At 38.8% G+C, this 27,363-nt stretch overlaps 1 protein-coding gene across 2 annotated transcripts; it reads left to right on the top strand.

The window, feature by feature from the left end:
• The first annotated feature begins 1,932 nt into the window (after nucleotides 1-1,932).
• On the top strand, nucleotides 1,933-26,347 carry LOC105027813 (transcription termination factor 1). Of its 2 annotated transcripts, none has more exons than XM_010900091.3 (11): nucleotides 1,933-1,979; nucleotides 2,352-3,301; nucleotides 16,798-16,925; nucleotides 21,514-21,699; nucleotides 22,119-22,197; nucleotides 22,412-22,536; nucleotides 22,767-22,962; nucleotides 24,435-24,527; nucleotides 24,808-24,873; nucleotides 25,445-25,530; nucleotides 25,752-26,347. In XM_010900091.3, exons 2-11 carry the CDS (start codon nucleotides 2,352-2,354, stop codon nucleotides 25,904-25,906), a joined length of 2,064 nt encoding a protein of 687 aa, XP_010898393.2. In that variant the 5' UTR covers nucleotides 1,933-1,979; the 3' UTR covers nucleotides 25,907-26,347. The 2 variants fall into 2 exon arrangements, with proteins under 2 accessions (XP_010898393.2, XP_010898394.2); XM_010900092.3 differs by having other exon boundaries at nucleotides 1,979-2,203.
• The last annotated feature ends 1,016 nt before the right edge of the window (nucleotides 26,348-27,363 follow it).

Raw genomic sequence — 27,363 nt, 5'->3', positions numbered from 1 at the left:
TCGTTAGTTGAGATTGGTCCTTTGTTTTGGTCCAATTCAGGTTGGCTCAACGCTAAGCTTCAAATACGTAGACATCTGTTAAACAAAAAAACAGTTTGGGAACTACTTTAGTATGCATCTCTTAAAATAAACGAGGTTTGCATCTCTTCCAGAAACTGCACCACACTCCCAGAGTGAAGTCTCACTTCTCCGTACCGCTGGCCGGTTTCCCATTAATCAATGGCATTGTACCATTTAAACCGTTTTCTGGTATTCCCACTGTTTCCATTGTGAATATTGACATCCCTGTATTGTGGCTTGATTTTTTTAATTTTATCATGGATCTGATCCTCAGATATCATGAAGCCCAACTGGAGAAGCCTATGTCTATGACTTAGCGAATGATAACTTTGCTATTCGAATAGCCCAACAATTCAAATTGTCGCTGAGTTTCCTCTTCGCATTACAACGCACAGTGTTGCCAACTCCTCAGTAAGGTAGTAGCTATAGGCTGTCCTAAATTTCACCATAAGTCGCTAAATGACATCATCGCCTAATTTGCATAATTGTCCATTTGCATGTACCTGTGATGGACACTGTAGGAGAGAGGAATAACGTTGTGGGGGAGACAAAAAGGGAGTAAATAACACCCCAAATATGTTTAAATTTACAAATTAACTTCCTTCTGTCGATTCTTGTTTTTATTAATGTCACAATTCCAACCCTACTTGATCCAGGCTTGGGACCGGCAAATGCAGTGATTTTATTTTGTGCAGTGATTCCTGGACATGGAGGGGTGAACATCTGCTCTGACTGCAGCTGGGAGGGACTGCTGAGTGAGGACTGGGCCGCCTATGAGTGATTTGGGACGGGGGAGGGGCCCACGGCAGCAACCGCTGCTCGTTCAGAAGATGCTTTCACGTCAGAGTCTCCAAAATTCTCCTATAATACCAGAAATGTCACTAGATTTGTCGCTAGTTGCTTTTTTGAAAAACAGGGGTCTGAATACTCGCTAAATGTAGAGACAAAGTCACTAAGTTGGCAACACTGACAACACAACGAGGGCCTGGACTTCATTCACCGACGAGCAGAATAACATCGACATGTTGCTTATACACTCACCTAAAGGATTATTAGGAACACATGTTCAATTTCTCATTAATGCAATTATCTAATCAACCAATCACATGGCAGTTGCTTCAATGCATTTAGGGGTGTGGTCCTGGTCAAGACAATCTCCTGAACTCCAAACTGAATGTCAGAATTGGAAAGAAAGGTGATTTAAGCAATTTTGAGCGTGGCATGATTGTTGGTGCAAGACGGGCCGGTCTGAGTATTTCACAATCTGCTCAGTTACTGGGATTTTCACGCACAACCATTTCTAGGGTTTACAAAGAATGGTGTGAAAAGGGAAAAACATCCAGTATGCGGCAATCCTGTGGGCGAAAATGCCTTGTTGATGCTAGAGGTCAGAGGAGAATGGGCCGACTGATTCAAGCTGATAACTATAAGGAAATATAGTTAACAATCTAGTCTGTATCACTCAATATGTATTTCATATCCATTGAGTTACATTGTGGAAAAAGAGGGTGTGGAAAATATTATGTTGCTAGATGTAGCACACCATTCCCCATGATTAGACAGATTTGTCTTACTCTACACACTCTCCTGAACATTTCCTACATTGCTTTTTCTGTGGAATATTCAACCGTTTATGAGCTATGAAGCAATATTTATTCCATGTTCAGTCATTGGCATTGTCTGAATTTTGCCCTTGGAACGTGTTTTAATACCCACTTTCTATTTAAATTACTTTTAAATATGATCAAATATGAATTGTTGTCAATGTTTGGAGAGGTAAATTTTCTTAAACAATTAATAAACTCAATTCATGTCCGTTTTGAATTAGTACGTAGGTCTCTTTTATTTTGAAAATGTCCTAATTTCCGTGACCCGGAAGTGTTTCTTTAACGTTGCTCAGAAGACGCTGATCGCTGAAGGTAGGTAAAACGATATCGTTATTGTTTTCCGCGATTATAGAGAGTTAGATTTTTTAACACTTAGTAGTTACATATTTAATGTACGTAGTTTGCTATATTCCTAGAATATTGATTAACAGTAACACGCGGCTAGCCAGCCAACTTCTTAGATAGCTAGCTAGTTGTCCCAACATTCATTACACGTGTCTACATATACATGTGGAATTGTCGAACATCGAATAAATGTGTGTGAACGTGTTTTTAATATATTCATATTGATGGTATATTGTTTCCATATTAATGACAGCTAAAGTTATTTGCTGAAGGTTATGCCAACTATTCCATATTAGGAATCAATAGAAAACCATTAATATATTGTTTTGTGTGTTACAGATGGCGAACATGCTGTGGTTTGCTAAACAGGAGGCGAATGAGAATCAAGTGTTGCTTGAGATGTCTACAAAATCTCCTATAATATTTGAAGACACTCCCGAATTAAACTCATCAGCTTCTGACACAGCCAAGAAATCTAAAAAACGCAAAAAGAAGAAAAAGATAAAAGAACTATCCGAACAGGGACAGGAAGAACCTATGATCTTGGATGATGAAAAGGGTCACCAGCAGTTGGCCAATGGGAATAGGGTTAAACGTAAACATAAATCAAACACAGTGACAGAGTTGGACCAAGTTGAGACAGAAAGGAAGAAACGTAAAAAAGATTTGAATGAAAAGCAACTTGATGTTTATCAGGATCAAGTGAATGAACCAGATCTTCAGGAAAAAACTAATGGGAAAAAGAAGAACAAGTTAAAGAATCTTCAAACACAACCACAAGGAGACAGTGGGGTAGCTGCTGATGATAATGGCAGAAGCCATAAGAAGACAAAAAATAAAGGATGTGAAGCAGAACAGGGGTTGAACAATGTTCTGTCAAAGTTGGCAGTAGATGTTTCAGGCATAACGGTGCCAGATGAGATGAGAAAATGTAAGAAAAAGCACAAGAACAGACGTACAGAACTTATAGCGGGAGTGGAAAAACAGACTGTTTCAGCTGATGATTCAGATATCATAGACCTAAATACTAAAATGAACAAGAGGGTTGGCAGTGTATTAACTGAGGTACAGGAGAACGTAAAAGAGAAGAGGAAAAAAAAGAAGAAACGTCTTAATGATGCTGGAGGGCCTGCAGCTGTAGAGGTAAAAGGCAGAATAAGGAGAAAGCACAGCAGAGAATCAGACACGGCAATTGACAGTGATGCTGGAACAAGTGGTGAGACTGTACCTGATACTGGTGAGGAAGGCACCCAAGAAACAAGGTCCAGCCAAGAGACAGAACGGCCAAGGTGAGTAGAATGGAAACTGGTTCAGTGGTTTTGAAACTAACATATTTTCTGAGTGTTTTGTTTTACTGGTGTAATGAACCTAACTATTGACCTTAGAACTTGCTGGTGAATTCTGGATATTTTGTGAGTCATTCTGCTGTGTATCAGAATTGTACCTGGAAAATCTTGCTCTGCAGAGAGCTGCAGTTTTTTTTTCTCCTATGGCTCAAAGAATTAAGGGAACACATAAATCACACATTGGGTCTTGAGCAAAATATATTCATGATCAAAATCTTTACTGTACATTATGTAATGCATTGAGAACTAAATGATGTAACAATGGTCAATGGAAACCAAGATCACCAACCGATTGAGGGCTTGATTCAAACTCACACCGAAAATCAAAGTCCAGCACCAGGAGAAACTCAGGGACCACTGCACCAGCATAATATCTGATGATAGGTCTATGGATTTCATTCGGGTACCTAACAGCAGCCAGGGTAACGTTGGCTAGCACGTGAGGTCTGTGAGACCTTCCAAGGATATGCCTCCCCAGACCATCATTGCCCCCCAGCCAAACCGGTCATGCTGGATGATGTTGAAGGCAGCATAAGGTTCACCATGGCATCTCCAGACTCTTTCACGTCTCTCACGTGCTCAGTTTAAATCTGTTTTCATCGGTGAAGAGAACTATACTTCCACTAGAGGACGTCGGGGCCTCATGCCACCCTCATGGAGTCTGTTTCTGACAGTTTGGTCAGAAACCTGCACACCAGTAGTTGCTGGAGGTCGTTTTGTAGGGCTCTGGCAGTTCTCCTGTTGTTTATCCTTGCACAAAGGAGCAGATACCTTTCCTGCTGCTAGGATAACGCCCTTCTACGGTCCTGTCCAGCTCCCTTTGTGTAACGGCTGTCTCCTAGTATCTCCTCCATGCTCATGAGACTGTTCTGAGTGACACAGAAAACCTTCTTGCGATGGCATGTATGGATGTGCCATACTGGTGGAGCTGGACTACCTGTGCTGAATGTGTGTTTGAAATATACTTACTTGATATTTCTGTTGATTTCTATTTTTTATATTCCTTGTAGCCCTGAAAATTCTAAACCGCCTTATAGTAACATAATGGGAATCAATATTTATTAATTGTATGGCAGAGTATTCACTTTGTTTAAGTCGCATCGTCCACACCTGAGTTGGGTTGCACATTTTAAGGCTTTTCCTAACCTTAATCCTTTTTTCAAAAGTCGACATTGTAAAAGATCAGTAAATTAGTAATCTTATTAAAAAAATGTCTATGACGACATGGACATATTTGACACCATGTAGGTGACCAAATAATCAGAAAACAAGTGCAACGCTCTTATACCCTTGCTGGATAAAAAATGGAAACAGTATATTTTAAAACAGAATTTGTTAAAGGATCAATGAAAAATAAGTACGTTTAAACCTAGGCCTGTATTTAAAAGGAACAAAAAATCAATCGGATTCACCATTTCTGGATGAGTATGCCTACTACACTTAAATGAGGCCAACAACGCGCTCTTCAGATATACCATGAATAGTTTATACAACTATATCAAATATAAACAATCTGCAAAGACAAACTTTGCCATTATTAAAAGTGTCTTTGGACGATTACTAAACTACAACAAGCTTATCTGATTTCCAAGCAAGCCTATTCATTTTTATTTAAAAAAATGCTCGGGCCAGTCGTGAGCGCATGGGGGGTATGGTTAGTCCAGCAGGTGAAAACACCCGCTTGGATGGCACTGAGGTTGCAGGAATGCACATGTTTTGCTGGGGGAATTTTCCTTCATTTAGCCTACCTTTCACCAGTCTGTTTGATTTCCATCCAGCGGTGGTAGAATATCCTGCAGAAAGTGACTTTATCTCAGTAGTGCCTTTCTATGCTTGCAATGACTGTGCCTCACAATGGAATGCTAAATACCAGTTCCACCTAATTCATTAACTGCAAATATCCTTCACTGTTTTTTATTGGCATCATAACTTTCACTATTACCAGGCAAATCTCATGTTATCGCCTGCCCTTTGTTGACTACAGTTATTTCTAGTGAACATCGATGTAATGGTTGTTTGGGAGGAGGATGATGTTTGTTTGTCAAGTAAAACATCCTGGCGTAGTCATTGTGTTATTTTAACACACAGTATTTGCAGTGAACATAATTACTTTTTATCAAATTGGTCACAAGCCACTATTTTGGCTAGAGGTATAATCCAATGAATAATACATCTTCATTGGATTATTCCTCTAGATTATTCAGATGGTTCCCCACCCAACTAGTTACATTGCGTTGTCAATTAATTCTAAACTGAAATTGCCTACGTTGATCAAATGGCTGTTGATCAAATTCTTATTGACAATTAATCGATATCTGATGAATCATTAACATCCCCATTTTGGAAGCTAAATTCCCAAAGAATTTACAGTCTTATAGTATTTTCGGCATCCATATCGCATTGAAAGAAAGGCAGGAATATATTATGTCAGTTTTTGTCAGTAACTCCCAGCGCAAGCTCTTAGCATGCAAACGGGTTAAAATAACATTACAATTTTTGTAGCATACAAAGGCTGATATCCCAGTGCTAGAAGCCTAATCATAGATGTAACCGATGGCAGTTTGACATGTAATCTAATAATGACGGAATTAATATTTATGAATCAATTAATTATTCAGGGTCTGACCTAAACATTTGCTGGTAAATATTTACAAAAACTTGGACACCTACTCATTCAAGGGTATTGCTTTAATTTTACAATTTTTCACAATGTAGAGTAATTGTCAAGACATCAAAACTATGTAATAACACATTTGGACGATATAGCTACCAAAAAAGTGTTTGGTTGTTTGACCTAGATTCATATTTGGGTGAAATAACACTTACCCTGAGTTGTTCTTGAAGGCCCATGGAGAAATTTTTCATGATCAAGCAATTATCCACATCTGGAATTAGCATTACTAGCATCGTCAGAAACGCTTCAGATTACAGCCCACAACGTACACTGTGTTACCCACGTAACAATGAAGTAACAAAAATATGTGTGGTAAGAACGCAGGAACACTTTTAGGTTTTACGTTTTACTTAATATGAATGAAGAACGTAACTACTACATAAATAATTTGGTTTTACCCCCGTGCATATGTGGTATGAACGCATAAGAATGTAGGAACGTGTACTTAGTAAATGGACAGGTGATTTAAAGGAGAAACTGTTCATCTATTTGAAAGTATATCCTTCATTCTTATTCATGCATATGAATATACCATTTAGAAGTGACTTTACTAATTTATGCATTCTATTTAATTCATAGAATTGGGAATTTTTTTGGAGACAATAGAGAGGAGACTGTAGACACGCATTTGGACAGCTGGTTCTTGCGAAACCAAATGCAGAGTTAGCATTCATCATAAATTACATAAAAATAGGATCTTTTTTGTATATTACTTGTGTTCTCCAGATATATGATATTCTTTCATTTATGTTAAGTATTATTTAAATTGTGCTACATAGTATTTCCTTTGAAAATTTACAAAATACACACTTCTATACATTCCACTAGTTATATACATATACTTAATACTTTTTTTAATGAAATTTTATGCCCTCTTATATTTGCACTTCTGGTTAGATGCTAACGGTATTTTGTTGTACTGTACTTGTAGTTGTTTAGTGACAATTAAGTTGAATCTAATCTATATAGACACACTGCAGACTTATTTTGAAGGCAAAATACGAAAATCGTAAGACTTTGGCTGAATCTCAAATCGCATACTATATAGTATGCCAGATTAGTATGTAAGAAGATTAGCATGTCCCAAGCAATAGTATGCTTAATATAGTATACTGACGGGTCCTGGATGGTCTACTATTTCTGGCTCAAAAATAATGATGGCCAGATGGCCCCGGGCCAGTAAAAAGTCAATTCAGACTAATAATAGCAAGTCACTGTCCCGATCGGGCCATTAAACGGCGTGTCTTTGCATGTCTCTCCCGGGGATGTAGTTGTGCCATTGAGTTGATTTCAACGCCAATGCATAGCTCGTTTTCTAGAATATAGTTATTTATTTTCGTGAATAATTATTTTGCCTAATACATTTGTAGAATATGAATCTAAAGTAAAATAGGCAGAGAATATTCAGAGACATGATAGGATGTGTGATTTAGTTACTCTTGCTCTCCTAATATAAAAACAGTAAAGTGGAATACCTTTGTTGAATTGGTAATTGGTGACTGATAAACAATAGCCTTGGTATTTCATTTCGTGAATAATTATTTAGCAATATATTTTTACATTTGATGAATTAGCGTACACAGTAAGCCGAATCTCCTATTGAAAAACGGTAACGTGTGATAAGTAGTCTATATAGTTTGTATTAGGTTTCAATAATAGCCTAATTACGTTTTTGAATGGTCATGGAAATCTTGTATTTCATTTGTAAGTTCATTCAAATTCAACCACGGCTCTGATCATTCATCTGGGAGTATTGCGCATTCATCTATTGAAGTCATGCATTCAGTGCGGGGTGATTAGCGCCTGGGTACCTTTTGGGTACCAATGCTAAGTGGCGTGGGCTGTTGGTGGATTAAGTGGGGAAAAAAAGGTCAATAATCTCTAGAGCTGCGTTTCCACCACAGGAATTTTACCCAGGAACTAGGGACCTTTCAAGGAACTCACTTCATTTCCACCGGAGGAACCAGGGTCTAGGACCAGGGAGCAGGGACTACATTTTACCCCCAAAACAGTCCCTGCTCGGGGGTAGGACTTTTCCATAGTACCTGAACTTTGGGGTGGGGCTTGCACTTGCAGTGCTGAACATTTCTGATTGGTCAAGTAGTATTGTAGAGGCTACCTGCAGATGTTTTCAACCACCATTCTTCAATGTCCTCAGCAGAGTAAAGTTAAAGGAGTTAAGTTTATTTTGCTTACAAAAACAGAATAACATATTATGGAGAAGAAATGGAATGATAGATGGAATTGGAGCGAAGGCAAACAGCGAGGAGACGCAGCCCACATGTTGTTTTTATTGAGCAAGCTTTCGATACACATTGTTATAATAAATATCAGGAGACATTTAATATGCATTATTTCGTGGTAACCGTAAAAGATGCTACCTTGGTCGGGAATTTAGTCCTAGCTGTATATTTACATATCTATTCTGGGGCACAATCTGTGGCATGTCAGTCATCCAACTAATGTTGTTAGGATGTTGTTTCAAGTGTGTTTTTGTTGTTATTAGTAAATCCTTAGACATTTTCCTTAGGCTAAACATGCATGCATTTAAATTATTCCAGCAGCCAATATAATTCACACACACTTACACAATATATAGTATGTGCCTTCAACTCCTGTCTCCAACGATTCATTATTTGTGTAAAATAGTTTCATTTTGCACTAACGTGAAATAAAAAAAGCTCTGCCAACTGTGATTACCCAGATATTGCCTTCTGAAGCATTTCTAAATTTGGTGCAAGTAGTTAAATGCTCCTTCAACATTTCCTTGGAGCTCCTAATTTAATTATAACTGTACTAATTTCAGCAAGTGATTGGTCTCCAAGCCGTATTGTTTGTCTTGTATTTGGATGTGTGATAAAAAAGCTGGGTGGATAATTTAAGTGACCAGGGAGCTTATTGTGCACTAATTTCTCGAGTGTAGCAGACAGACACCGTCTTTTATTCAGACAGCAACCTAACATGCATTTGAGATAATAAACTCCAAAGCGATGAGAACCAGCATGCATTATCCCTTCACATTAACACCATCGAAGCCTAAGTCCACGCCTTATTGCGTGTTTATGCTGAGGACCAAAATCCAGACGGCATTGGAAACACCAATCCGTAATGATAAGGTGTACACCAAAATATCCTGTAAGTTAAGTGAGCTGGACATTATTCACACCAGGAAACAGTACCGGGAGAAGCTGAAACAATTAAAACGAGTTGTTAGTTGTTATTTATACCTGTGTTTTACACATTTGTATTTTGCACCTACATTTTTGGAGATAGATAAATAGTTGTGGAACAAAATGTGTGTATAGTAGCTGTTTGTGTAATCTGATAACAGAATAACTCCCACACACTGTCTCGCATACTGCTGAAATGTTTATTAAATCACAACAGGTAAAGAACAAAAAAAATGTATGCGCGTTGGCGTGAATCCGTCGCAGTCATCACACAGTCAATCCCTGCAATAGCTTGTAAAATCCAGTAAATCACGATCAACAGCAGGACAACTGGAATCTCCTCCATGGTTACTGTGCTGGTACAGTGTTGCTTTGTATGGCGTCCGTGCACACGTCAGAGGGAGAACACACGTCAGAGGGAGAACACACGTCAGCTGACTTATTTGCCTAATCTTCGCAGGTCTTTACACCAAGGTGGAAACGCACACAACATGGGCTGAAGGAACCCTATACTTCCTTGAAAAGTATGTTCCTTGGACAAAATGTTCCGGCTGTTTTTGGTGTAAACCCGGCCTAAATAGTTTTCTGTTTTGTCAGTTTAGAATTCTGACAAAGGAACAATGTAATATAGACCTATTTAGAAAAAGTAATGGAAGGAGCGTGTAGGCAGTAATTTGAAATACAAACTCAAACACCAATTGGAGTAGGCATTTGGCGGTTCTAGTGTTAAAGAACTTGTAAAACAAAAGATATTGGCTAATCTCTCAGTAACATAGCATGAAAGTATCACTTAAGTCTTCTTCAGAGTTATCTTTCTCTTCTTTCTCCTCATCTTCATGTTTGGTCTTTCTCTTTTTAATTTTGGGTGGGCAGCTGCACTGTGAACAGGTCAGATACAGTTTTCGACCTCAGAATGACCTCCAGTCACTTAACTTGTTTAATCAAATTGAAATTCTGTTCATAGTCTGCTGTGGAGGCTGTAATACTTAAAACTAGTCCCAGTCTCCGATTTATCTGACTGGCCATCTGCTGGTCCACGTTTGATTGCTAGTGCAGACTGTCCACTGGTCTGAAATTAGATCCAGATCGGTCCCAGAGGAGGTCAATAATGGACCAAAGTTCTTTATAAGACACTCCCAATCAACATCTTCAAAATCTGCAACTTCAAGATGTTAAAAACAATGTTAAATGTGCATGATTATAATAACCTTCACATTTATCTGCATCAGGCCAGCTCATAATATTCATCTGTTTCTAAGCATGTGGTAATGAAGAGCCAAATTCACAAAATTGGGTATCCATACTGTTGAAGAATTTGTCAATCAGCTTGTCCTTGAGCTTTGGGTCATGACCAAAAGGACAAGATCCCGGATACAGGCGGCCGAAATGAGCTTTCTCCGCAGGGTGGCTGGGCGATCCCTTAGGGTGAGAAGCTCGGTCACCCGGGAGGAGCTCAGAGTAGAGCCGCTGCTCCTCCACATAGAGAGGGGTCAGTTGAGGTGGCTTGGGCATCTGTTTCGGATGCCTCCGGAACGCCTTCCTGGGAAGGTATTCCGGTCCCGTCCCACTGGGAGGAGACCCCGGGGAAGACCTAGGACACGCTGGAGGGACTATGTCTCCCGGCTGGCCTGGGAACGCCTCTGTGTCCCCCCGGAAGAGCTGGAGGAAGTGTCTGGGGAGAGGGAAGTCTGGGCATCTCTGCTTAGACTGCTGCCCCCACGACCCGGCCCCGGATAAGCGGAAGAAGATGAGATGAGCTTGTCCTTGATAGATTTCACAGTAATCTCTGGGTGCTGCTAAGGTATTACCCTCAATGTTGTCTACAGCATTTTCTAGGCATACCTTAAGCCTTGGTCTAGGTGATATAATGAAGCACAATGTTATTTTTCAAAATGTTCCCCCACATACATACAAACAAACTAGGGTTGCACGATATTGACAAAATATTGCGATACTAATCATGAATATTGCAATATTTATGTTCATATTGATATTCTTAACTTTTGTGTTTTTACATAGGTTTATGGGAAAACCCATAAAAATAGATTCATAACATATGAAAACAAGTTTTATAACAACACACTGGTTTTTAAATAAATAAAGACCATGTCTACAGAACAGGACATGTTGTGGAACTGCAGACCTACCAACTCTGTCCAACTTTTTAGAGTACCAGATGCATGTGGCAAAATGGGGTTCAGAATTGCCATTTGCAATTTCATTTGCCTTAATTGCACATTTATACATTCCACTTGTACATACAATATACTAAATACTTGTAAATGTTCTGCCATCTTCTATTTGCACTACTGGTTAGATGCTAACTGCATTTCTTTGTACTGTACTTGTACGTTCTATGACATTGTTGAATCTAATCTCAAATTTTTCTTAGAACATATTGTGTCTCTACATTAGAGGAATGCTTGTCAACTCTCAAACAGGGCCAATCACAGGTATTGGCTTTTTAGACACAGTTCTTAACACTAAAAGGAAAATCATTTTGACAACAAAAACAAATGATTGCATGGACAGACTGTAAACTTATTACTCAAAGCTTTGTAGGCTGTTCCAACAGTAATGTGTCCGGTGTTTCAGCCCATGTAAAGGTACCTATTGTATTTCTTGGCAGCGCATACATCTGAATAGATTTTTTTAATTGATTAAATATCAAATTTAGTGCAATGGCATTTTAGAAGCATTCCCTCTATAACTAATAGCGGACATTCATTCATTCTTTATTGCAAAGTCTTCTACATTCCCGACACCATTTAATGCCAAGATGTTTATATTTATTTAGGATTATACTTTGGTACTGGTGTTTTGTGACCTGGATCAAAATAAGTTACAATCTACTACGTAACATTTTGGCCACTAAGGTTTCCTCTTGATCTCTGTTGTTTCATTGTCTACCTGAACCACCCTCATCATCTTACTTTTCTGTCCTTTCTTTTCTTTTGCCCCTCTAACTTGTTTCGCTGTTTCTATTTCTCTCTTCACTCGCATGCTGTCAATGTATGCACACACATCACGTGGTATGTGCCATAGGTTATGTTAGTTTAGTGGACCTGTGCGCTCACGCTTGCATGTGACAGGGCACTTATAAATGCGTTATAAATGTTAGGGCAATTGGCCAATGAAACATGATTATATTGTGGTTATCACATACTTTCCACAACATTTTTGATTATGATATTGCGCAACATGACATTGCAATAACGGTATTGAGTCAATATATCGTGCACCCCTAATACATACATGCATAACCACTCAGGCTTTAAGTAAACACAAGAGCGGGTGTGTGTGTGTGTGTGTGTGTGTCAAACTGGTGTGAATCCTTGACACAGTCACAGACAGTGTCCAAAAATACTTTTTGGTTCACTTGCCAAGGGTACAGGTAGATGAAAAAATCCACCAGCCTAGCATTTTTTTTTACTGGCCAAAATAATTGTCTTTTTGTGTCACACAGAACTCATCAACACAGCCTCAGCATCATATTGTAGCCAGCCTCTTGAAACTCCTTTATTTCTAAACCTCCATTTCAATCGAAAACTCTATTTTTTTAATGTGATTTGTCCTCCTTTTCGTCTGAGGGTTTTCATGTAAAAGGTTGGCTTACTCCAGGTAAATGTTGCCAAATTACAGCTACTTAATGAAAGGTAGCTAGTAGTGATTAACATTCCGAGTCTTTTGTCTCTTTTTACCTGAAAGAGGCGGATAATTTTGGCTCACTAACGGCCCTTTGTTTAAAATGCTTCAAAAGCAATAGGTGAAGTTGGCCCCTTCATGTAATAATTTTAGAGGCCCCTCGCTATCTTAATAATTTCTTGAAATTCTACAAATTCTCCAAGGATATGTTTATTGTAAAGCTAATTTCCTGAAATTAAAAAAATAAATGTCCAATGAAACTGAGAACTTTGGCCCTGCAAACATTGCATACACATTCAGCATTTTAGGTGTTGCAATATTCCTATATAATTAGGGTGGCAACAAAATGTTCTGAGAATAGACCACAAACAAAATGACATGTCATATTCTTTTGGATGTTTTACAAATATCTATGTCCTATGAAATCAATTACATTTTGTATTCAGGTTCAAAACCATTGACCCTATGTTTTCCAATAGTTTGGCTAGAAGAAGGGGGTAAACAGGTTACTAATAGGAAACTAGTAATACATGACTTGTGTTGCAATGTGAAAATATTGAATACATTCTTTATAAAGCCTCTATCTATTAAAGGCTTTATAACTACCTACATGACTGTATATCCTCATGGGTCAGGATTATATTCCTATATAATCACTAAATGAAAACCTCTCTGTTGTGAGGAGCCTACTCTACCTCCAGCACCTCTACTGTAGCGTTAGTCACTGGCTCATTAGTTTACATCCATTCAACAAAACAAAAAACTAACTGAAATTGTGCAAAGTGGCCACATGGGGGTTATTGAAATTAATGAAATATTTTTACTTTATATTTAACATTTTATTAAAAAGTTTTGTCAATAGTTTCCATTCGTGGCCATTACTCTGAAGCGAAGAGTTACACAAATTTCCTTTTTCCTTGGTTTCACAGGCAAAGTATGAACCCTTTATCCAGATACCGGTCTAATTATTCACAAAACTAAAATGGTATTACCATAGCTAACTTTTAAACGTATAGACATCGTAGCAAATAGACACTGTAGAGTCTTCAGTGTGGGAGATTTCTCACTGCAAAAATCCTTACAGTTTTACTTTCGGTACAGTAACGATTATCTTACTACGGCACTAGCTAGTAGCTACCTGTTTGATTCTGTCCAAGTTTGATCCATGTTCAAAATAAATGCAACCAGAAGTCAGGGGAGAGCCATCTTGATTCAGCATGAGTCTATGATGTTGTCCTTCCATTTCTCATTTCTATCTCTTCCATAATTACAGAGGCAACACAGTCTTTTATGCCAGAATACATAGGAGGTGGCCCGTGGTCATAACCAACCATTCCAATACCCTCCAATAAGAGAGGTTTATCCTACAACAGACCCTTGTTTGGTATGTTCCAACCTATGGTCAATGGACCTATCCATATAGCCTATGTCAGTCACATGGGAAACTCCTAGCAGGAGGTATGGACAGAATGTATGGACAGGATGTGTGGGGCCCATCAGTAACAGGCAACACGACCTATCGATGGTCCTTCTTTCAGAGTTCGTCAGCACATCTGTGTTGTGTTAAGTTTCTCATGCCCATTTCCTATCATACCAGACAATTATGCCCAATATCCGAAGAATAAGAACGATATAACTGGATTGGCTATCGGACCACCGACTTCACTCCTCAGTATGAATTTCCTTAAAAAATTCACACATTTTCTCAGCGAAGTAATGGGTGGATTTCAATGTAATGCAAACATGTCCTCCAAGCCATCATGCCAGATATTTTATAACATTACTTTTTTAGTACAAACTTTTCCCCACCAGTTTGGCTATTGCCCTGGATGCCCAGGCCAAACAACGCCACAAGTGTTAATTTCGGACCCTGGTCACAGATCACCATTGCTGAGGTGGGTCAGGCAGTCGTGCATAAATCAGCTGAACATCAATACTACTGGATCCTTTGCTGCTTGGTTAAAATGGCGTGCCTTGCTTTTCTGCACAGGATTCACCTCCTCTGAATCTGGTGACGGGATCTTAAACGCACAATTGCAAATTTTAGTCAATTACATACCACAATGCATCAATTATTTATCATTACTGCCATTATGTTGCGTTTATAAATTTTAGTCAAGTCAATTAAACTAAAATTGTCACTATCCTTAGCCTTGTGATGGCTGCTGTGCTCTTCTCTGCATTTGACTCTTCAACAGCCTGGATTCTAACAAAATGCACTTTTCCTGCTTGGTTCACTCTGATATACAGAAGCTTTTCCTTCAGCACTGCACTGTGCGTTGACCCATCTGACATAAATACTTTGAATGATCAATCTTATTGTTAAGCTGCCTCCTTGAGCCCTCAGCAATGTATTGCATAACATTCCTGGCCTGCTCCTTGTTCTTATAAGTTTTCCCTGTCATTTGACAATTTTTTTGTGGCTGCTAAAACTAGCTAGCTAGCAATCCATCCATCACAAAACACAGCTTCAGGTTCGTAATTAACTTTTTTGCACATCCAGGCATAGTCCCAAAAAGATCTGCCTTTCTTCTTGATGGCATGGATGTTTCTGAAAAGAAACCTTTTGTCCAAATTGGCTGATGGCATAGAACAAGTAGCATTTATTGCTACACTATAATCCTGGATTCCGGTCTCTGCCAGCTAAGCGGAAGTGCACTTAATGTGACTTGTATGACTTATGTTCTTTTATTGCCTCTAATTTGAGTTGGTTGTTCCACTGAGTTTTAGAATTTTTGGATGATGCGTATTCACGTAAGTATGGTAGCAAGAACAGTAAATGGACTGCTCATCGGGAATATTGGCTAACCACTGGTGGTTTTGGCGCCACTTATTTAAGAGGTAGGGTTGGGTATCATTTCATTGATTCCAATTCTGTTTATCGAATCTGGTTCTTATTGAATCCCGGTTCATATTCCAATATATTTGGGAGAGAAGAAATACAACATATTTCAAGAAATAAAATGTGTCTAATTTTTATTCTTTGCACATTTAGGCTAGAATCAGTCAACGGTGACAAGATTCAGGAAGGTTTCTTTTTCCATTAATTTATAAAGAATAAATATTTATTTTAAGGAATGATCAGCAAAAACAATTAAAAACCAAAACTATTTAAATAAATAGACATCATTCCTTTACCTTCAATATAAAAGGTGACTGTCAGCTCATCTGTGTTAGAGAATGGGAAGAGAACAGAGAGAGAGGACAGAATTGTGCTGAGGGATACATGACGTTGTCTAGCTAATGTTGTCTAGCTAAGTTAATGTTACTGTGATAAGCGGGCATTACATTATTTTGCCCATGGACCAGTTGGTAGGTTATACATAATATAATAATAATTATGATATATATCATAGTAAACTAGCTAGCTTGGAAGTACTTACTCCCTTGCGCAAAATATGTTTACTGCAGGTCTTACATTTTGCTGTGTCATTACAATTTTTGTGAAGCTAAGCCAAACTTTCAAGCATTTGCTGTGGTCAGCCGTGGTCCAGGATGTAAACAGTGTCTCTTCTAAGTTCTCACATGCTTGCTTTGTTGACATACTTCATGAAATTACGTGATATTATGGCCGTTGTCCGTGTAGTAGGTGCTGGAACATAAGTGCAACTTTTATTGACTGTAAAATGCGCAATGGAAATGGATACGTTAGGCTCTAAAGTAGAATCGAAATGCGCGCGCACTTGCGTGTGTGCGTGTGTGCGTGTGTGTGTGGGTAGGTGGGTTTGGTAGGTTTGGTAGGTTGGTTATGTATGGTATGTAATGACTTTTGATATAAATATCATCTTGAATTGTGTAATTGTCTGTAAAGAAATCTTTGGGGGAAATAATGTTAAATAAAATATTATTGGGCCCTACCAACCCCATCAAACTTTGCACTCCTGCTGAAAAGAATCCTAGGAGAAACACTGTGAATGCTTTTCTCTTTCTTATTTTTTCTACCCCCACAGTTTAGAAGACTGGCCGGAATTGAAAGAGCTCAAAGAGTTTATTCCCAATGTTGAGTCAAGGTCCAATGAAGCGATTCGCAAGTTGATAAGCTATGATCTTGAACGATTCAAGGAATTCCGAAGTAAAGGTAAGCTTATTTTTTAATCACTTAGAGTTCTGTGTTTTTTGCGCTTTACACAAGCACAACTCTTGATGTTTCTCTCATTCTATTGTCATTATTCCAATTTCCCACTCTACAGCCTAAATGAGTCAAGCTATCAACACAAAACCAATTGTTAGTTATCCAGACAGCCAGAACTCTGATTGCTTGAGAAGATGGTTTTGATATCATATACACTGCTCAAAAAATTAAGGGAAAACGTCACAGAATATCATCACATCACAGAATAACACCAAGTCAATTAAACTTAAGGGATATCAATCTGTCCAGTTAGAAAGCATATGCGCTTATGAATCAATGTCACCTGTTTTGGTGTAGATGGAAGTGACAACAGGTGCACTGGAGAGGCAACAGCCAAACAACCCCCAAAAAAGGAATGGTTTTGCAGGTCGTGGCCACTCTCTCCTTATCCTTCCTGACTTATTGTTCTCTAGTTTTGCATTTTGCTAGTGTCCTTGTCACTACTGGTAATATGAGGTGGTACCTGCAGCCCATTCAAGTTGCACAGGTAGTCTAGCTCCTCCAGTATGGCACATCCATACATGCCATCGTACGAAGGTTGGCTGTGTCTCACAGTACAGTCAGATTCTTGTGATGTAAAAGAATGAGATAAAGATAAATGTCAGAAATGTTTCCACCTTTAATGTGACTTATAACATGAACAATTCAATAGAAAAACAAACTGAAATTTTTCAGGGGAAAAAATAAAAAACCCTCAATAACCTGGTTGCATAAGTGTGCACACCCTTAAACTGATACTTTGTTGAAGCACCTTTTGATTTTATTAAAGCTCTTAGTCTTTTTGGGGAGGAGTCTATTAGCATGGCACATCCTGATCTGTCAGATTGCGAGGACATCTCCTGTGCACATCCCTCTTCAGATCACCCCACAGATGTTCAATTGAATTCAGGTCTGGGCTGTGGCTGGGCCATTCCAAAACGTTATTCTTCTTCTGGTGAAGCCATGCTTTTGTGGATTTGGATGTGTGCTTTGGGTTGTTGAAAGGTGAACTTTCCTTCATCTTCAGCTTTCTAACGGATGTCTGAAGGTTTTGTGCCAACATTTCCTGGTATTTGGAACTGTTCGTAACTCCCTCCACCCTGACTAAGGCCCCGGTTCCAGCTGAAAAGAAACAGGTCCAAAGCATGATGCTGCCACCACATTGCGTCACTGTGGGTATGGTGTTCTTTGGATGATGTGCAGTGTTGTTTTTGCACCAAAAATACTTTTTGGAAATATGGCCAGAAAGTTCAACCTTAGTTTCATCAGACCATAACACATTTTCCCACGTGCTTTTGGGGGTTTGTTTTTGCACACTGCCAGGCTTGGGTGTTTTCCTTTGTAAGAAATGGCTTCTGTCTTGCCACCTTACCCCATCGCCCATGGGAGGACCCAGGCTCAGAGGTGTGACCAGTCCTCTTCTGGCTGTGCTGGGTGAAATATTAAGAGTCCAATTGGAATAATTAATAAATGCATGTGGGCTAAATACAGAGTCGATAAAAATGTTGACTAGGTCAGAAGCATGACCAGATGGACAAGGACAGGGACAACATGGGGGAGGGAGGAGGTGTCAGCACAGTGGCAGCTGAAATCATAACCAGGAGGATTCTGGAAAGGGACAGCAACGGGCCCCCCAAACCAGGTACTCCGCAGGTGTGGACTAGGACCTCATGTCCTCCTAAAGTTTAAAACGGGAGGAGACTGGGAAAATTCAGAAAATCCATTCCTCATATCAACAATGATTTATAGTGGAGAAGGAGAATTTAGTGGGGAAGGAGAACTGACCCTACTTCCCCAGCACAATAGTATAGCAGCGTAAGTTCTTGGGACTGAGACAGTACTTGCCAGAAATTCCTGCAGTTCCTTTAATGTTGCTGTAGGCCTCTCGGAAGCCTCCCTGACCAGTTTTCTTCTTGTCTTTTCATACATTTTGGAGGGACATCCAGTTCTTGGTAATGTCTGTGTTGTGCCATATTTTCCCCACTTGATGATGACTGTGGTATATGGTATATCTAATGCTTTGGAAATTATTTTGTACCCTTCTCCTGACTGATATCTTTCAACAATAAGATCCCTCTGATGATATGGAAGCTCACTGCGGACCATGGCTTTTGCTCTGAGATGCAACTAAGAAAATGTCATGAAAGACTTTTATTAAAGCATAGTGATCATATGAAGACATTTATTTTCACATAGTTGTTTGGCTCCTTTTTAGATCATAATAACAGAAATCAACCAAATGGCCATGATCAAAAGTTTACGTACCCTTGTATGTTTGGCCTTGTTACTGACACAAGGTGTTCTCCAGCAGGCTTCTGGTGTGCAACTCGACCATGCAGCTCATTTTTGTTCAAGTATTGTCGTATTGTGCTCCTTGAAACAACCACACCATTTTTTTCCTGAGATTACCTGTGGTTTTTTGTATTTATAAAATCAATGCCAAAACATCACAATTTCTGCCAGGGTATGCAAACATTAGCACATCTGTGTGTGTGTATGTATATATAGTTGTATGAAAACGTTTGGGCACCCCTCTGAGGCTGCATAATAATTTACTCTTTGGTCACAGAACATTAACACAGTGGCGTGCCATTCATTTTCTAATAAAAGCTGAGTACTGGGGTATTTTCCAGACAAAGAGTTTTAGTGTAGCAATATTAAGTTGTATGAAATTAAATCAGATGTGGAAAAATAGGCTAAGAAAAACACTTGCTACCCACAGCAATACTTGGTGGAGGTTTAATCATGCTGTGGGGCTGTGTGGCCAGTGCCGGTACTGGGAATCTTGTTAAAGTTGAGGGTCGCATTGATTCCACTCAATATCAACAGATTCTTGAGAATAATGTTGAAGAATCAGTCACAACGTTGAAGTTACGCCGGGGCTGGATATTTCAACAAGACAATGACCCAAAACACTGCTCAAAATCTACCCGGGCATTTATGCAGAGGAACGTGTACAATGTTCTGGAATGGCCATCCAAGTCCCCAGGCCTGAATATCATTGAGAATCTGTGGGATGATTTGAAGCGGGCTGTCCATGATCGGCAACCATCAAACTTAACTGAACTGCAGATATTTTGTAAGGAGGAATGGTCCAAAATACCTTCATCCAGAATCCAGACACTCATTAGAGGCTATAGGATACGTCTAGAGGCTGTTATTTTTGCAAAAGGAGGCTCTACTAAATATTGATGTGATTTTTCAGTTTGGCCCAAATTCATGCCCAAACTCTCCAATTTCATTTTGATGCATATTGCAAATTTTTTGTTCATCCAATAAACCTCATTATTTAGAAATGAAAATCATATAATTAGGTATTTATTTGTTTTTCAGTTATAACAGTAGTTGAATGAGCTTTAAGTGTGACATAAGGGATCATAGAATGGGAACAAAATCCAAACATTCTAGACTTCTACACTGTTTGTTAAAGCTGATATATTCCATCTGGCCAAACTTATTTTCAATTACATATTTACTTTTGTAATTGTAAGCTTTTATTTATTTTTTGCTTAAGTTATGAGATTTCAATGAGAATCAGCTGTTTCTATTCAACATGGTAAAGTGGTTTCTATTCATAATGGTGATGCTTCTTGGCCAATTTAACTTCAGAACCAACTTAAAGCTTTTCATTCTGTCTCAACAATTCAACTATTTTATTTAGTGTAATTTGCATAATTGGGGTAAACTCACTATAAAACAGGATCTCTTGAACAATTTAAGCTACGGAGAGCAAACCAGAGACAAAACCATGTTTAGCTTATAGCAACTTGACATTGTATTATTTTGCTTAATAAATCAGAGAAACGTTTTTAAAAGGTTCAAGTCAGCCCCAAATTATCCAGCAGACTGTGTAAAGAGGATAATACTGGAGTAATGTGATAAAACAAATTAGTTCTAGTTCCTAGCAGCTGTGTTAATTTGTTGTCTTATAGTAACAAAAGCAGGGATTTGCGTTTGTGCTTAATTATATACACAAACAAATTATTATATGTTCCGAATATGGAAAAAAGCTCTCAAATATATTTTGTATGTTCATCAAGGGTCCAGGGTAACGCTGAGGCTCTTTTCTTAATACTCTTTGAAGTATTTGGGGTATGACTGTACTATCATTAAGGTTCACTGTGAGATCTGTCAACAAATCTTTGTTTCCTGCATTTAATTTAAGTATAGAAGTAAAATACTTTGTCATCCATGTCTGAAACACAAGCATCTAGAGTTGGAAATTTTGGGGCTTCTCCATGTTTCACTGAAATAAACTGTCATCTGAATAGGAGTGAACATTGACATTGTGATTTTGGTTGACATCGCCAAGAGGTGGTATATTTAGTGAAGACAATAGTGGTCCTGAAATGGAGCCTTGTGGAACACCAAAAATGTGCCTTTGTTAATATTGTAAATGACTATTTTAGCTGGAAACTGCATTTTTTAAAATGGAAAATCTACGTATGGATACAGAAGTCAATTATCAGCAACCATTAATCCTATTCCATGCAAGATATTGCCAAGATACTGAAGATCTTTTTTGTCCCAATCAATTAATAACTCTTGTCCACAGGCATTAAGATACGAAGTGGAAGATACAGTGCAACAGAGAATGAAAAACTCATGACCAACGTCTATGACTTCATGGCTCTCACGGGGATTTCAAGTGCCTGCAAACTCTTCTATCCACTGCGCTACAAAGACGAAATGTCTGAAATCAAGAAGTTAAAGAGTCAAAACAAATTCCACGAAAGATTAGGTATGTCCTTTTTCAGGTAGGCGTATTTGATTAGAGCTAACATTTGTCGGATTAGGTAGCCTCATCCACCCAGTACTTCCTTGTTCTTTAGCATTGCCTTATGTCATAGCTGCTGACAGCATTGTTAGTTTATAAACAAAGCTTCAAGACCCACCTAAACCAAAAGGCTTTTATTGTAGTATGAATAACCTTTTTCTGTACAAAAAAGCTATATTCTAGCTATTTAAGTAATTTTTTTGCATTTTATTGACATTATTGTTATTTTAGGAAATATTAATATATAGTTTTTTAATTAGCCAATTTGGGATTTTTGGGATGTGTGTTACAAATAAGTTTTCTTTTGGCTGAGGAACTTTTACTGTGTTGCAAAATGTGCTTGAGTTATTTCCCAGACTTTTCTTCTCTCTGACTGGTTCCAGCTGAAGGTATTCCCAGACCGTGGCACAACATCTACCTTCGCGGGAGGAAAATATTTGATGGCAACAACTACAAGGGCAGGTGAGAATGGGCTAGTCACTGTAAAGAAATGCAGTAACATCCATTGGCAGCTACTTCAGTTAACAGGATGTTGCCTCAATAATACATAGTACAATTATAATATTGCTTTTTTCCCAATTGCTATTGTACAGTTAAGTAGTTTTGTTTGCCTCTGATTGCAAATGTATTCCTCTGCTTCATGTGCTTACTAATTTCCTTAAGTTCCTTCCCAAAGGTTTACCAAAGACGAACTTCACTCTTTGAAAAAATTACAGACGTTGCACGGAAATTCCTGGTCCAAGATCTCAGAGCTGACTGGCCGAAGTGAATCTGCTCTGGAGAAACGTTTCTCTCACATTTGTAAGTCTTTGCCAACTTGAAAATTGGGAATTTAAAGATGAAATGTGAATACATTGACACAGCTCCACCATTTATTTTCTGTTGTTAAAGAAACGGAGAGAAACTTCCAGCACCATGGTAAAAATAGCTGTTCATATTCTGCTGTTCTGTTACACGCGCACTGGTGTCTGTTTGTTATTTTAATGTATTGACTCTGACATCCTGCTCCCAATTTGCTGTGCGTTTCTCAGCTGAGAAGACTGGTCCGTGGACCAATGAAGAACATAAGAGATTAATGGATGCTGTGCGGGACCACCTGACAGGACAGGCAGAGACCGGCAGTGGGCCGGCTGTAGTCAGGAGGGACAAGCTGTACAGACAAATTCCCTGGAAAGCTGTGTGTGACCGGGTAAAAACACGTCACTGGACCCAGTGTCGATCAAAATGGTAAGTAGCTGCTTTCTGGGGTAGATGTTGTTCTAAAAAAACTCATGTGAAAAGTACACACACCCCTAGAAAGTTGTATTTTCTTTGTCCATATTTTGACATATGAATAGGTAATCTTCACTTTACTGACAGAAAAGGGTAAACTTAATTATACTTTGCAAATGGCAAAAGGAATTATATTGTCATAGTGCAGAAGAAAAACGAAGTACACCCCAGACTTAGCTGTTGTTGCCCCCTTTAGCTGAAATAACCGTCTCTTGTAATTGTTCGACTGTCTCGTACAAATACTGGCAATAATTTTTGCCCAGTCTTTACAGAATTGCTTTAACTAGATTATATTCAAGTTCCTTCTTCCATGCACGGTTCACTTCAAGTCCCCTCAAAGCATTTTGATAGGATTGAGATCTGGGCTTTCATGTGGCCATCTGGGCATTCACGTGTCACCCACCATTTGTTTTTGGGCCATTCTGTTGTAGCTTTGCTTGTGTGTGTCCTTTTGCAAGATTCCTGTTAAACAGTTTGAAAGATGGCCTCACATTCTCTTTAAGAATTCTCTGGTACAGAAGGAATTAATTTCTCAATTTGTAAATTATCTGTGGAATGGCATACTTGTTTGGAAATGTACCCAAATGATCAATCTTCTCACTGTGAGATGCTGTGCAATCTGGATCATTCTTCAAGAATCTCCCTTTATTTTGTGCCATTCATTCTTCCTTTAACCCTGACTCAAAGCATGTTGCTTCACTGTTGGTAATTTGGCCAGGTGACGAGCGATACCTTGTTTTTGCCAGACAGGACGCTTGGCATTCAGGCCTAAGAGTTTCATTTTGGTCTCATTTCTTTCCTCAAGCTCTCAGAGTCCTTTAGAGGGCATGTCATATGCCTTTTACTCGGTTACGGCTTCTGTTTAGTAACTCTAGCAAAAGGGCTTGATTGAAGGATGTTCTTCTGGCAGGTTCACCGAGCTCTGCAGAGAAACTCTGAAGCTCTGTTAGAGTGGCCATTTAGGTCTTGGTTCCTCCTTGACCAAGGCTCTTTTTGCCTATTTACTTAGATTGGTTTGGCAGACAGCTCTAGGAAGGATCTCAGTGGTTCCATTTCATAATGATGGAGCCCACTGTGCACCTAGGAACTAGGTGTTTGCCTTCCTAAATTTGTCCAATCAATTGAATTTGCCACAGGTGGACTCCAGTTTAGTTCTAGAGATTTCTCAAGGATGATCAAAGCACACAGGATGCATCTGAACTGAATTTGGAGTGTTATTGTAAAGAGTCTGAATAATTATGTACATGAGACAATACATTTTTTCATTTTGAATGAATTCCTATGCATTTCTAAATACATGTTTTGGTTTGGTCATTATAGTGTATTGTGATTGTTGATGTCAAAATAAATATATTTAATAAAATGAGGGGAATATTTCACAAAGGCACTTTGAGACTGAGGCTGTGTTTGTGGTTCATATTTTTCAGGATGCTAGTTTTGAGGCGCAAAATGAGACATGATCAAACAGCATTCGTGAAAGGTGTGAAATCCATACAATTCAAATTGGATTTGATCAAAGCGTAAGTGTCTTGATTTCCATTCTATTCATGTTATGGTAAAAGAAAAAACACCTGTTTTTAGACTTTGAAATAGTGTCTTAAGTTGTCTTTAAACATCTTAATTGATGGCCAAATATGATTAACTTATTTTTTTCATTGGTTTGGAAGATTTATTAGCACAGTTTGATGGCGTTATTTGAATTGTTTACTTGTGTTGAATTTTTCTGGACCCAATATCTGCATGTGAATCCAGTATGGTGAGCAGTTTGTATTAAAAGGATTTTCTTTTTTGGCTTTTCAGGTTAAATGAATTGCAGGTGGAAGATATGTCCGATATCAACTGGGAAAAGCTTGCTTTCACAATGGGGTGAGAGGTTATTACGCATGTTTCTACATTTTGTTATACTTGGTTAATGAAATTTGTGAATTGTATTTTTATATATATAAATACCGATCAGCCATAACATTATGACCACTGACAGGTGAAGTGAATAACACTGATAATCTTATCATGGCACCTGTCAGTGGGTGGGATATTAGGCAGCAAGTGAACTCTGTTTCCAGAAAAGTTGTGACGCTGCGTAAAATTCAAATAAAAACATATTGCCATGATGTGCAAATTATTGTATTTAATTGAAAATAGTACAAAGATAATATATAAAATGTTTAAACTGAGAAATGTTACTATTTTTTGGAAAAACACATGCCCATTTTTGGGAACTGGGTTGTACAGAAAACTGGTGTTTGAGTGGGTAGAATTCAATGAAGCTGTCAGCTGAGGACATGTGAAGTGTCTCAAACTAGTGACTCGGTTGTGCTTATTGACAAAAATTTGATAAAGCCTTTCCAAATGTTTTTATTAATCTCTGAGGCTTTTGGAACATGCATGTGTGGACTAGCAGTGTGGTGCTTAAACATTTATTTATCTTTTTTTTAAGGGATGTTACTCCCCGCTATCTACAGACACACTTCTACAAGCTGAAAGTATCTAAAGTGCCGCTGTGGCAGAACAAATCCTTCTGTGGTGGGTGGAAACTGCTGTCATACACCTAATATTTGTGTCCAACATTGTTCCCTATTCCCTATTCAGACTACTTTTGACCTGTAAGTGTGCTACTGAGATCAAATAGCACATTGCCTATATTATATAGGGAAGAAGGTGCCAATTACAACACCTCATTGGTAATTAAATGGATATTTGTTTCATTTTAATGTAATGTTCTTTTTAAATATGTATATTTTCAGAGGTCATCGATTTCCTGTACAGTAAGGTTCTTCCCAAGTTTGAAGACTACCTCCATAAGGCTGGGTTCGAGTTAGAGTCCAGATCTAAACCACAAGAGCTCATCCTGCTCTCTGCGATCTTTGATGATTTGGAGGACTGTGATTATGATGATTAGGTTCAGAAAAGCTGATGAATACACAAAGCATATGGACCCAGCTCCAGTATGAGGGTCGAGGAATGCTCCTCAGCTTTTTGATTCAGTTGGTTAACAGCATTTTCATAATATTTCTGTTGTTTTTAGTAAATGTTTCTATGTCTTGACTCCCATACTGAGTTTTTGGGGTGGGAACTGATCTATGAATTATTCAGTGATACTTTAGATGCGCCCATTACTTTTATCAAGGAGAGGAATGCCAAGAAGTCAGTGCTAAGCACAGCCAACTGCACATTCCTTTGACAGTCTGCCTCAATTTGCTCCAGATAGCACAGATTTCAACGCTACACTGGAAGATAACAGGAATGTATTGTAGAGGAGAACGAGGATGGAAGAGTTTTTTTTTCCTATTGTGTGTTTGCAAAATGTGTTTTTCTTATGAAAATCCCTTGTTTCTTTAAATGTCTCAATTGGTGTTTGACCTGCCATCAGCATGGTAAATATTACTATAGACCAAAGCCTTTTAGCTATTGGTTTATTCATAGACAAAGCAGACAAAACTGTAGGTTTTCTAAGGAACATCATTTTATTTAGTGAATATACACTGCTCAAAAGAATTAAGGGAACACTTAAATCAGACATTGGGTCTCAATGAATGAAATATGTTAAAGATTATTTAAGGTTAGAAATATTAAAATCTTTACTGTACATTGTGTTGAGAACAAAATGATGTAACAGCGGTCACTGGAAACCAAAATCACCAACCAATTGAGGGCTGTTCCAACTTGCGTGTATTTAATCACGGCAACTTATCATGTGACTCAGTAGTGTGTATGGCCCCCATGTGCCTGTATGCACTCCCGACAATGTCTTGGCATGCTCCTAATGAGATGGTGGATGGTGTCCCGGAGGATCTCCTCCCAGACCTGGATCAGGGCATTAGTGAGCTCCTGGACAGTCTTTGGGGCTACTTGGTGGCATCAGATGCACCGATACATAACGTCCCAGAGGTTCTCAGTTGGATTCAGGTCTGGGGAATGTGATGGCTAGTCAATAGCATTTATCCCTTCTTCAGGAACTGCCTACACAATCTAGCCACATTGTTCTGCACCAGGAGGAACCCAGGGCCCACTGCACAAGCGCAAGGTCTGATGATGGTTCTGAGGATTTAATCCTGGTACCTATCAGCAGTCAGGATACCATTGGCTAGCACGTGGAAGTCTGTGTGACCCTCCAAGGATATGCCTCCCTAGATCATCACTGAACCGCCGCCAAACCGGTCATGCTGGATGATGTTCCATGCAGTATAAGGCTCACCATTGCATCCTGGAGTCTGTGTCTGATAGTTTGGTTAGAAACATGTACACCAGTAGCCCGCTGGAGGTCGTTTTGTAGGGCTCGTCAGTGCTCCTCCTGTTCCTCCTCGCACAAAGGAGCAGATACCGGTACTGCTGCTGGGTTGATGGCCTTCTATGGCC

This window comes from Esox lucius, chromosome 13, assembly GCF_011004845.1.
Source record: "Esox lucius isolate fEsoLuc1 chromosome 13, fEsoLuc1.pri, whole genome shotgun sequence".
Taxonomy (NCBI): Eukaryota; Metazoa; Chordata; class Actinopteri; order Esociformes; family Esocidae; genus Esox; species Esox lucius.
Note: the sequence above shows the minus strand (reverse complement) of the source record. Positions and strands in the feature narration are given on the sequence as shown.

Excerpts from the sequence above, each read along its gene's own strand:
- LOC105027813 (XM_010900091.3), top strand. The coding sequence starts at position 2,352 with ATGGCGAACATGCTGTGGTTTGCTAAACAGGAGGCGAATGAGAATCAA. Across the intron at positions 3,302-16,797 it reads CAAGAGACAGAACGGCCAAG|TTTAGAAGACTGGCCGGAAT; the intron begins GTGAGTAGAATG and ends CTACCCCCACAG. Across the intron at positions 24,874-25,444 it reads AAGCTTGCTTTCACAATGGG|GGATGTTACTCCCCGCTATC; the intron begins GTGAGAGGTTAT and ends CTTTTTTTTAAG.